This window comes from Cydia fagiglandana, chromosome 3, assembly GCF_963556715.1.
Source record: "Cydia fagiglandana chromosome 3, ilCydFagi1.1, whole genome shotgun sequence".
Classification (NCBI taxonomy): Eukaryota; Metazoa; Arthropoda; class Insecta; order Lepidoptera; family Tortricidae; genus Cydia; species Cydia fagiglandana.
Genome location: NC_085934.1, coordinates 22528730 through 22542330, shown reverse-complemented (window position 1 = coordinate 22542330; position 13601 = coordinate 22528730). Strand labels below are relative to the sequence as shown.

Genomic DNA, 13601 nt, shown 5'->3' with positions numbered 1-13601 from the left:
TAAAGTTGAAAGTGTTAAGGATGATTATTGTCTGGCAACAAAGACAGGAGTCAGGTGCGTGAAAATGAAAGTTGTTCTCTTCCTGTTCACTCGCTCGCCTCGACTCCCTGGTATGGCAGGGTACTTTGATACGGTGACAAGGACGTTGTAACTGTATCAAAATAAATAAACGGCACACGTTATATACGAACTAATTAATTCTAAACATTGTAATATGATTCATAATGTAACAAAACAAAAACAAAAGATCAACGACAATAAAACAAAATGAAATCAAATTTCAAAGTCAGTTAAGTATACCAAATCAGATAACGGAAGTATGACACGAAAATAAAGATACCTGTAACAGATACGGTGAATTATTGTCACCAAACAGGTTGGTTTATGATTATTTTATGCGGCACAAGCGAGATGAAAGGAAGAGTATGGAACACAAATCGACTTTCACTCGGCAGACGCTAAAAAGTGAAACTGGAATCCGCGCGGCGATAAATGCGATAATAAAATTTCTTTTAGATAAGGATATGTTCAATACAGTTAACGTAAGTAAAAGATAAGCAAGATAAATTAAACAGGTAATTGAAGTACAATAACTAATGATTAAAGTTAAATAAGCAACTGTAGCACTTGCAAGGTTGTCTTGTCAGGTCAATAAGGGAAAGCCAAGGTCGATAAGGGTAAAATTGCACATCACACAAATAATACTCAATGGCTGATGACGAAACACCAGTAACAATGCGTTCACGAATTCACTATTCTTAACTATTAAGATTTAACTGTGAAAGATTAACGAGTTCCATGAATTTTGTATGGAATTATTTAAAAGAAGCGAAATACGTCGATACGCGGCCGCGGCACGATTGAACGCTGAACTTTTAAGGTCGCAGTTAAATTAAATGTCAATTGAAGGTAAACTATTCGAAAGGATACCTTTAAGGATCAACGGAATCCATATTTTACGCTTCTGCGTCTTATATGGATCTTGTCAAATACCGCACGATTTCTGTACAACACAAAGCGTGATTCAGAACAAAACGAGTTGAGACCTCGTTTGTGTATCAAAAGTATCAGATAAGACCCCCCGACCGCGTTGCGAATTTCTCTTCAAAGAAATCATCGGAAAAATAAACAAGAATTAAATTGAACGGACATTGATGTCCGAAGGATTTGGCATGTATGAAAGAATGCACGTCATCGCAAATGTTTTGATGAGCGATAGGCCAATCATACGTATCATAACATTTCATCGAAATGTTGATATTTGCTCAAGCGCACTGAGGACCCATTGTAAATTTACATTTATTGCAAAGTCCTTGCAAAATAAAATTGATGACGCTTATGTTATTCTGGTTTTATTTCGAAACATACAATTATTAAGTTCGCCAGCCGGATGTGGAGGGCTCTTTTTTAACTTGTCTGTTCTGGTCGTGCAAGGACATTTCGTTTACCTCCTGTTCCCACATTTTTAAAGTCATAAGGATCGCTTTTTGTTAAAAAACGGAACACGTTTCACACTAAAACTAAATCCACTTAATTGTATTTCTTTCTTTATTATCGCATGCATTTATAACAATTTAAAAACGTTTAAGCATCATCATCTAAACATGTATCATATCAATGCCACTAACAAAAGTGGCAGTTATAATAATTGCAGTAATGCAATAATGTTATCTCTTAAAGACATCGTTGCACTGATCTTCAATTACAGGCACATCGACCTTTTAGAACACGTAATTACTTAACACGCAACGATATATCAGGTGGATTCACCAGTGACAATTCATCTTACGAAAGGCTCGGCGGCTAGTCGACCTAGTGACGCAATATCACTTTTGCCTACTACTTAAATGTCAAATGTTGACCCATGACATGAGGATGCGGCCACCTGTCTTGCTTGAGACCCCAATTTAGGAGTGTGGTATTTGTGGCCAACTATAACGAGGCAAAAGACTGCGAATTTCAAAACCATAAATCACGCTTATCTCAAATTGATTGCCAAAAGCAGTGTCCATAAAGAAAGAGATGTATTTGATAGATTGGTTGCAATATGATTTCTGAGCGTTATCGATACTTAATTGGTACCAGTTTATGTTGCAAGTATTATGTAAAATGTCGATACAAAACTTTAATCGGGTTTGTCAAGTTTTAATAGTGGACCGATGGTTCTATCGATAAAAAATAAAGACTGAGTATTGTAGGAAATAATGTAGGCAGAATCCTGACGTAAAGTTTCACTTTCATCTCACGTCGTGTGTAGAGATTGCTCGTACAAAGTCGTGATTTAGCCGCAATTAAGGCATCCACAACGATTATATTCAGCATTTACGATGACGAAACTTAAGTCATCGGGACTAACGTCCTGTACGTATTTATTTAAATTAGTTTCTAACGTAATTGTGAGTTGTATGATAGATAGATAGATAGATAGATATGAAATGATGACACGGGTTAACTCCGGTTCTGTCACAATATGATGCAAATAATTACTACAAATCTTAGAAGGTTTGTAACCGATTTCCAAGATAGGTATTTTATTATTGATTAAATTCACGTTTGGTAATAAACATAAATAGATGTCATTAACTAAAGACAAAATATGGCATAGGTATAGTCGAGAAATTGGGATGGGTACCGCCGTGACGGGGTAGAGTAGGAAGGGGGGTGGGAGGGGGCGTTAGCTGCGGTAGCTGAAGACACCGGTTGGAATCCTGCCTCTATCACTGGATCGCTTAGTCACTTCTTCTTTTATAATAATTTGATTTGTTCCCAAAGTTGTAAGTCACGTTAGATAAATAAAACGTTGCAAAAACTAAAGAATTTTGCTATAACACTTAAAGCAAACAGTGTCACTGATGTTGTCATAAATTAACAAGTTGAACAGGTGTAGTTGGCCAACGGTGTCAGTTAAGTTGCGACATCGGTGCGTGAACGGTGACCGTCGAGGGACATGCTTGTATCATTTGTATTTAGTACTGTGTTAGAAGCTTACCTATTTAATTAGAGTTGCATGGAGAGATTTGGAGTTGTCATTAGATGTCTGTCTTGTATTTTGTTTTTAATCAGTCATATGGTTGAAATATTCAAAGTGATAACAAAATATTAAGAAGAAGTTTTGATTGGTAAACTTTATTAACCTGCAACTCTATTAAACAACTTTATTAAACTACAAACATAAAAATACTGATACGCTTGGCAAAATCAAAACTTATGTCAAGGAGCGCTAGGTAGGAAATTATCGTATTAAGAATAAGCGAAATATGTGATAATTCATGCCACTTGTAAGTAGGTACGTTGGTTATTGGCAATAATGGCAATCCAGAGCTGTCATTTAAAAACTAACGCCGAATAAGCTAACATGTTGCAAAGCCTATATTTCATAAACAATTAGGCTAACCCCAGCCAGATGAGCTGGGTTAATGCCGCGCCAACTACGGCGATAAATAGTAAACTTGTTTCCAGCAACATTCTGCATGCTCTGACATATTAGGCAAATTTGTGCAGGTCGCAAAGGGCAAGATTGTGAAATCTTAATCAAGATTCTTTACCATAAATATTCGTTTTATATCCAGTAAAACGTTTAACCTCTAGCATTTGACCGTCCTAATAGTTACTACTTAGAACTATTAGTACCTAATTACCTGCGCACAAAGAAATTTAAATCATTTTTAAATAGAGCAGAGTTGTTTATGTTTTTTTTCCGCTTTATTTTAAAATAAATTCAATTATATTTTTAATGCCATTGATTCAAATTGGCCCGTTAAGGGTTAAAATAGTATAACTAGATTCGGTTGTTTTTCGTTATACTTATACCTTCTCCTTTTTGTAATTTTTTTGAAAACGTAACCATGTTAACCGACCCAGAAACAGGAATCTATTGACATTAATCAAAATCGACTCAGCCGTGATCGGGTAAATCTGAAGTAAGTATGATAGGCATTCATTAGAAAGAATATATATACCCTACAAATATATGTAATTAGAAGACGAAAACCTGCATATTTTAATATAGGTACCTAAAAGTAACAAGATAAATTTTAAAATTAACAATTGTGAATATTAAATTTGAGCAAATTCACTAATCATCACGCTGTGTATACCTCCGGTTATGCCACTCAGGAATCGATTCAAATCAACCAAGAAAATGATTTGCAGAAAATGAAGTGTCATTTAGCCCTCATTGTCAATGGGTGCAGTGACCTTATCGATTGACTTTGTGTCCGGTAATTCTTGGAGAGAATAATGACCTGTCGCTGTAATTATTTTTTACCCACTTGACATTTTAAAGAATAGCAAGTTCCGGATATTCTGAACGTATACATATGTGCTAGTCGCGGAAATTTTCCAAAAATTGGAAGAATTCTCAGAAATTCTCGAAAATAATCAAAAGAAATAAAGGGAATTTTCGTTTTATTAATGGGAAATTTCGATTACCATAATATTCATTATATGAAAAGTTTCCGAGATTATTCTATGTGGACATTTCCACCGGCAATTGTGTCTCATCATCAGCGACATCATAAACTATAATTCAAAGTATTTTAACAAATGAAGTCTGATAACGGGCCTTGAGCAAGTTAGCAAAATTGACTGTACCTGATTTAATTATAAACATACCTCTACTATTGTAAACCCACCCGTACCCTAATTTTAAATCCTAAACCATAATAGCCAATAATTGGCACTAAGGCCAAACGTCAAATGTCTAGACCTATTTAGAGAATGATCTCTAGATAAAGCTAATTCATTCAACTGTAAGTTCATGTTATGCTGGTATTGTAACAGCTGGTTTCCGTACTGTAATGGTCAGATTGTTATTCCTCGGTCACGAAGTCGATCAATGGGTCAGAGTTGACCGGCTTCTGCGATTGACAGCTGGTCACGAGTCTTTATTTGCAAACAGACGACTAAGTAGCGGTTAATGGTCAACAATACTTTTGAGTTTGAATTCGCTTCCTATTTATCATTTAACCTCCTAAATGCCGGCATCTACACGTAGTATATAGGCCCAAATTAAGTTTTGCTCTTTGCCTATTTGACAGAGTTAAATTTAGGCTGGCAATTATTGAATCCTGGTCATCAGGAGATTAATCATGTTTATAAAAATCGATGATCTCAATATTATGAATTCCAATCAGGCCTGTCATTTTACTAGGCATAAAATTTAAAATCGATACGTATTCAAATTAATTTTTGACGCTCTTTAGTTATAAATATATTTACAAGTGGAACGCCATAATACCTGTTTCATTTTTTCACTGTCTGAATACCTACTTGTTGAGCGTTTATTTCCAATTGCATTTTAAAGGTTATTTTAACTTGAAGGAAAATTACTGAGATTAAAATCATATGTCAACAGGACAGCTATTTTGGATTCGTTCCACCGATTTTGCATTGATGTGAGTGAGACAGCCATTGTTGTCAGTGACGTATTAAAAGAAGTCACGATTATTATATTGAAGATGTTATAAGAAACGTTACTACGCTAACTTTCACTGTTAGTATCATAAGTCACGTTAATAATAAAAGCTATAGAGATTCTGATTAGAAAACTGCCGATGTAAGTAAGAATATAACGGAAAAATATTTCATTGCTGCAAATATTGCACAAGGTAATAAAATAAATGAAGATAAAGTAGCGATGGAAAGTAAACACGGCAATTTGTCGATAAAGATGTCTGTATCAAATGTAACGCGGTACATCGGTTCATTGTACAATAGTTCTCACGTCCTTAATAACTGTAGACAGTCGGAAACGATTGCAAAAACGCAGCCAGAGACAAAGGGTAGGAAAATGGTGAACACGCGGAACAATTAAATAATATGGGAGAGGCAAACCGCTAATTGTGTTTGGATTCTGGTAGATTAGATTACAAATTTTGTAGACGCAAGCGTGTTCCGATATGTCGTCATACCGTCAGAATTTAATAGTACCTATACCGTAAATGAAATGGTAGTGATTTCTTCAAAGTAGGTATAAGGATATAACTGGCGTTAAAAAATAAGTGTCAGTGACCGTATTTGTGAACATCTTCGACGTTGGCGAATATTACAACGTCAAATTACCAATTAATGAAGCCCAAAATGACCCGTAACCTTTTGCTTGGGCAATATAATAAAAAGTTGTTTGCCTTTTCTCGTGGATTCTAATGACCCGTATGGTGAGGTCAAGTCAACTACGGATCCAAATATATGTGTGATGTGTGTGAATATCATGCGGCCTCGCGATCGACAAACATGTCCGATAACATCATAAATAATTTGATTAATGTACAACATCCTGAATTTGTTAATTTTGTATTTAATAGGTATCATTCTTCGATCCTTGTTTTCGTTTGATAAAAGAAACAAATTTTCAAGACATGACTGTTAGATACCTAGTTGTTTTCCATTTTGATGAATGTAGACAATTTCAAGACATGACTGTGTTTGAGACAAATGTGTTTTTAACTTATTATAGGGGTCACGCTAAAGAAGCGACACGTTATTGAACATAATTGTTAATGATTGTTGAAATTTATTAAGACATAGTACGAAACTTTACGGTCATATGTCATTGCCGTCATTGGATAACTCAGTTGCAATTGATTGCGCATTTAGTTTATGAAAATTACGTAACAATACATATTTATTTGACCTACGAATCATTTTGCAAATAAACTTTTAGTATTAGAAGTAACTTTTTTGGTGTTGTCTGGATCAGAATCGTTAGCTATATCTAGGCATTGAGGGAGAGCACTAGATTGAGTTACCGTTGTATCATGAACATTTGAATAAAAATAACTCATAACAGATACATATGACGAATCGTTTAATGTTTTAATAAGAATTGTTGATAATTTTTTGTAAGAAAAACACAAAAAAGTAAATTCTTGCAAGTAAATGTATCTCTTAAAGATTATTCTCACGTCTAACCCGTTTATAATACTTTACAAGCTTGAATTAGCTTATTTATGTTTTAGCCCTTCATGATATGATGTAAATGATCCCTTGATTAGTGCGTTATTAATAACGCTATAAGGTATTGCTTTAGTAAGTAATTTAATACACTATCTACAACACACTATACAGCGAGTCTAATGACCATACGTTCATGCTCCAGTTTCCAACCTTTTCGACATCGTCACCAATCTGCTATCTCTCCGGTCCGCCGATTATTCCACAACAGGGGAACAGCGCCACCGCAAGATTTCTCCAATACATTGACATAATACGAGCACCAGACTACTAACAACAGACTCCGTCATATGACGCTTTATCGCACGTAGACGTAAAAACATTATGCCTTGATATCCCACCATTCAACTAGGAAACAAATCAAATTAGTTTATGAAATGTTTTGATTTGTACTTTATAAGTAGTGACGCTACTATATATAAAATATAAACTGAAGTAGATAGGTATAATAGGTATCATACACTAAAGAAAAAAGTGACCAAATCCACTGGTGGCCGAGGCGGGAATCAAACCCTCGTCTTCAGGTCACGCGGCTAACGTCCTGACCACTAGACTCATTCACTTGGCAATGTTCCACCGTTCAGTTGCATGATACGACATATGTTACATACTTCAACAGTGTATGTGCCTGCCTAAAGGCCCGATTCCAACAATGTTCATAAGATGTCATATTGATACGACACCGATCTGTCAGTGTCAAGTGACATTTCTTCAACCAGAAAACGTCACTTTTTGTGACTTCTTATACTTAAGCATTTTTAGAATCGGGCCGTAGTTATGAGTCTTTGTGCTATATGTAAGTGATCTTTGACAAGCGCCATGTTTAGTTGTTTACCGGCATACTAACGTCCTATTAAAACGAACTATATAGTATGAAGTTAGTAGGTACATAGTTAAGCTGTTTTTCTTCCAAGTGTCACGTTATTAGAAGAGTAGCGAACCGTGAACATCGCTTCAATAAGTTGATTGATGCGTAGAAAGTGGATATGATTAGTATATTTAGTATAAGTAGTTTGGTGTTGCACAGGGTTTGTTACAAAGTTATTTATAGTTATGGTACCTGGCCTTATAAAGTTTGTCACTTTGGTACCACACCTTTTCAACCTCCTCCATCGGATTGGAGATGGCCTGAGATCGTCGCGCGAACGCTACAGGCCACCCTTTCCGCTCTATACTTATAAGTATGGTACCGTACCTTATAAAATTTGTCACTCTGGTACAGTCCTAAATTAATACTTTCGACCGTACCACACCTTTTCATCCTCCTCCATCCAATTGGAAATGGCCTGAGTAAAATCGTCGCGCGAACGCTACAGGCCACCATTTCCACGCTATACTTATAAGTATGGTACCGTACCTTATAAAGTTTGTCCTTCTGGTACCAAACGTCTTCTTCCTCCTCCATCTGGTTGGAGATGGCCTGTGTGAGGTCGTCGCGCGAACGCGACAGGATACGCCGCCGGGATACCATCTCGCCCCCCGTCACCGCCTCGAAAGGACCAAGGCTGAAACAAAAAAAAATCCATATTAGGACAGAGATATACTTGGTCAAGCTGATCTTGTCAGTAGAAAAAGGCGGCAAATTTGAATAATGTAGGCGCGAAGGGATATCGCGTCATAGAAAATTTGAATTTCGCGCCTTTTTCTACTGACAAGATTTGCTTGACCGTCTATAAATAATCCTGAAGAAATATAAGTAGGATAGAAATTGGCTTAACGGTTGGAGTTACTAAATATTTTCCTTACAAAACCGATAATTTTTTTAGAAAAAAATTACTAGATTGTTAAATCTTGTGTTCATAAGAAACCTGACAATTTGGTATTAACTCTTAGTGAAATCGAAGCAAGTTAAGCAACCAAATCGGAAGCATCAGATATATAACAGCATGCATTTCCCGCTGTAAGTATGAAGATAACAAAGCATCGTTACATTCAAATATACAGGCCACAACTCAATCCAGCTTTAATAGGTAAATAAGCAACGCAGTACCATAGGAAGTTATCAACTAGAACTACTTGTAGTAGAAACTTTCATCTGGTTACCCCAACAAGCCATAAATCTAACCACAACGCTCGGAAGTGGTAAAGAAAATGGTGGTTAGAAATGCGATACGTTTACAATGAAATGAGCCAATGATTAGACTTAACAGCGAGTTAACAGCCTACTTAAATCTCGCATCGAGTTACATAAGGTCGGATCTGAAACAAGCCTTTCTGAGAGCCAAAATCAACTCGTATGCTTGCCAATACTTAGTGCATTATAGGGGATATACAGACCATTATTTTTTCAAATGTTCAGGAATCGAGATGTCAATCGTTTATCGACAAATTTAAAAGTAAAAGAATGTATCGGGTTGACAGATGCGTCCGAAAATTTCCATAAGTATCTATAGTATTAAGTTTCGATTTCCGTGTTTATGAACGATTGACATTTGATTTGGCAAGTTAGCAGCCAAGAGGGCCGGACGAAAATTGACACTTTTGTTTTACAAATTCTTAATGTCCTGAATTAGGTCTAAGGGATAGATGGACTATGATTTTTAACGCCTTCTGTTCTAATTAAGTGAAAACGAGAATGCGCCGTTAAATAAAAAAAAAACAATTTGGTCGGATATTCATATCCGACGTTACGAATTCAAAGTCGAGAATGAATAGAAACCATGCGTCATCATAGAAACTGTAACAGTAATCTCTGATAACAATAAGACAACGAGATGTTGATAAATGTTTAGATTATCTCGTCAATACGTGATACAATCGTCACTTTCTATAGCCGATTACGAAGAGTTATATTAAACAGACAATGGTAGAGTGAAAGCCTGGTTGTTATCACTTTTGGTTATTATTATAGCTTCATCAGAGGCTATTCAGTGGTAATTGACGTCTATCGTCAAAATGTATAGCTTTTCCGACTTCAAATGAGCATAAGTCTTGGGCATATTCTGCCAATACGTTCTTTGTTTTTAGAGAGATATAAAGAAGGAGTGATACGTGAGAATCATCCGGTATCGGTATGTTTTGTGTTTAATCTATTATATGTGTTGATCTAAACGGCTTACGGATGTTGCGACATATTATTGCCTTGGATGCTTGGAAGTATGAGTGTCCTTGCTAGATGTAGATATATTAAGTTAACACTCTATAATGTTTAATATACTTAATTTAATAATAAATAATAATTTAAAATAAAACTTCTGGCCATTATGTCATAGTCTATATTAAAATGGATGACGTTACCTACAATATTTTATGATTTGGGTTCGAATGCAATGTTTTCAGTAAATATATGTACCTAGATAAAAACTGCAAAAGATCTGCGAAAGACTGCAGGAAGATGTTGGATGCGGCAAGCTGAAGACAGGGCGCTTTGGCGCTCTTTAGGGGAGGGCTATGTCCAGCAGTGGACTAATATAGCCTGATGATGATGATGAGATAATAAAAACAGCAAAATTATTACTTTGTCTGCAACCTTCGGTGTCAATAAAATTCCGATAAAGTTTCTGTTTTCGGTTCTGTCACATTTGGTCACGATTTCATTCCATCGCGGATTCTATCATTTTTCACTTTGTTAATATATTCACAAGAGCCATTCAACTTGAGTTAAAAATCTTAAGACCGTTGAAACCAGTTCCAAGGTTTTTACAAAACCAAGTCACCAACCAGAACGTTCTTAATCCAAGAATTTAGCAACTTTGATGAGTCAGTTAAGGAAATACCTTAGTTACATGACATCAAAATTATATGGACTCTTCTGAACCTTACTACAATGCAATAAGGCGAAACTTGTATACATATTTTTGGCACAGACAGGTAGGTAAGTCCCGACACCCACTATCGATTACTGCAGATAATTTTGTCTTTATACGGTTACCTAAGAACACCTTTCAATCCTTATATGATATATATTTATATGATATCATATATGTTATGGGAATCGATAATTATGAGATCAGCCTTTACTTATAGATGATGATTGATGATGACTTGATAGTAATTAACTATAAATTATTAGTCAGTTAGTAAACTTAATTATTTATTATAAATTTATAAAGAATGAACACAGAATGAAAAAAGTTGTTGACTATGAAAATTATTATGTTGCTTGAAAAAGAAAGGCTTTACGTATAAAATATTAATATGTTTAGTTACCTTTCTTTTGCTTTACATTTCTTTTAATGGGTTACACAACAAAAAAAACTAAAAGGTAGATCAATATTTTAGAATAGTAACTACATTTGCATTTCATGATATCCACGCAATGGTAATAATTTAAATAAAAAAACAGGCCTATACATTTTTTTAATTCTTTCTTAAGGTTTAAACATCGATAAAACAAGTCAAAAACCAAAATGAGGCTTCACACCTCAAACCGCACATAAATTGCGATTAACTCACTTTCTTCGAGAAAATTATTGAGGTAAAGCAAACTCTCCACTTTCCCATTATTAATGGCATGGCCTCAAATTGATTGGCAAGGCATTGCTAATGGGTATGCACTGGCATTTACTACTGCACTTAAAGCAGCAAGGTAAAATAAACCTTATGGGCGTACGTATAGACTTTATAGTTTAACTGGTAGGTATATAATTGGTTTAATTTTCTTATAATTAAAGTATTTGCATTGGTGTTTGTAATAAATAGCTTCTACGGGAGCTGAATCATTGCTTAGAAAATGTGTGTCCTCATTATATTACCTATGTGATAAAAATACTTGTCGTATTTTTACTTACTGTAGTACTATCTAACGGTGGTAAAAAAAAACATATTATTTTGAAATATTTTACGGGAATCACTACAAATTTAGTCATTTAATACATTGGTGCTGTAATTTACACAAAACACTGAATTAAACTAGCATTATCATTAATTATTATAAATACCATTTAAGCAATATTAATAAAATCATGAAAAATGCAGGCCAATTCGAAACGTAGATCATTAGAATGATGATTGAATCATATTACGCCAGTACATTTACGGACAAGTAAGAATTACGCTCTTACTCACGATATTTCAATGACATCAGTTCGATTACAGTCTGATATCAGCACGAAGTAACTCCGTGGATATCAGTGTACGTTCGAATTGGCCTGATGGAACATTTTTTTTTTGAGTGCCATAAAAAGATCACAGAAGAAGCGACATTTTATTAAATTCCGTATTTCTGCAGACAGCGGCAGTAACGGCAGTAACTATAAGTATGTTTACAAAACAAACATGCACACTTCATTCGTAGGCGCTACCGACATTATCCAAACATCAAATTCACACGTAAACATTTTTATTAAACTCCCTTATATATGTTAACCAAATTGAATGAGAGGAACTGCCGAAGGCGATGCCAATGCCGCGCCCAATGCCGCACATTGTTCTATTCGGAAGGAAGCTTCGCAAAGAAGACACGGGCGCTCTTCAAAAAGACGTATAACACCAGGAACTCAAAACTAAATTCAACCTTAAAGTTTAACGATGAAGGTAGAGATCTGAATGGTTGTTGAAAGAGATATAAGTTCATTTTAAACGTGGTGTTTAAAAGTCTTATAACACCAGGAAGTTTAATTCTAATTTCAACCTTAAATGACAATTATTAAGGTGCAATTTGAAATTAATGTGAAGAGGGATATATGATGCTTTGGTAAGTGAAGTAGTAAGTGTTGATTTGATGTGGAACTAATGGTAGTATGAAAGAGTTCATGAGTTTGGTACTACGCTATTGTTAGGCATTCATACGGCAATTTGATAAGGAACTGATAATTTTATACCTAATCTGAACACTTTAAAAATTGTTTTCTTGTGAACTCGAATTTTAATTTTTTTTTTGGTACATTATTGCTGAGTAGCTGAATATTTAAGCAGGAATGGGATACGGTTTCAAAACAATGTAGTAAAGTAACTATAGGTAAAGACGAAGAAACATTAAATAATAAGCGATTTTTTAATGTTATAAATCTTAGACAAACTTAAAAACTGATAATCGTGATGTAAGCTTAAAATTGTCTCTAAGATTAGCTATAATATTTTAATTTGTGGAGGGGTCTACAGAAACATGTAACAATCATATCGTTATCATTATCAACCACTAATTCAACAAGAACAAAAAGCTATTACGAGTATAACGAAACACAATCAAAATGACGTAACAAATAAACGATAACAGTCCAAAGTAAACCAGTTCCTTGCAAACAGTAGGTCAGTTAGTGCTTTCACACTTGATTTACTTCGCTCCAGTAGATACGGTCAGCATCAATTGTACTCAGATTATGCGTAGTCGTAGTACGCATAGTCTAGCTTGTATAATTGGTACTTCCACATCCGAGTTTTGTAGTAGATTCCACTTCCCCTTTTCACCAAATTAAGGGATGTCAAAGCCATCATGAGTTAATTTATTGCGAGTTAAACGTAAAGAGATAAAAGACAGACAGAAAGACTTAGGTACTTTCGCGTTTGTGATATATATTAATTTAAAGGGGCAGTACGTGCCATGGAACGCAATAGTCTATAGGTTTTAAACTAAACACCACGCTGCACTCTAAAACCCGCATAGCTGACGTAGGCGAGAAAACTATACTAGGCTCAAATGGGACTGGGCCGGTCATGTTCGGAGAGGTGGGCTAGCTTAGCCACCAAGTGGATGCCGGTAGAGGGAC

The 13601-nt window shown here is 35.3% G+C and overlaps 1 protein-coding gene across 4 annotated transcripts in view; it reads right to left on the bottom strand.

Annotated features, from left to right (window-relative positions):
* Nucleotides 1-13601, bottom strand: part of LOC134680402 (uncharacterized) — a 227523-nt gene that overhangs the window by 95208 nt on the left and 118714 nt on the right. For all 4 annotated transcript variants that reach the window (XM_063539531.1, XM_063539534.1, XM_063539533.1 and 1 more), the window contains exon 2: nucleotides 8312-8459. In XM_063539531.1, the coding sequence (XP_063395601.1) occupies nucleotides 8312-8425 (114 nt within the window). In that variant the 5' untranslated portion in view covers nucleotides 8426-8459. The remainder of the gene's footprint in view (nucleotides 1-8311; nucleotides 8460-13601) is intronic.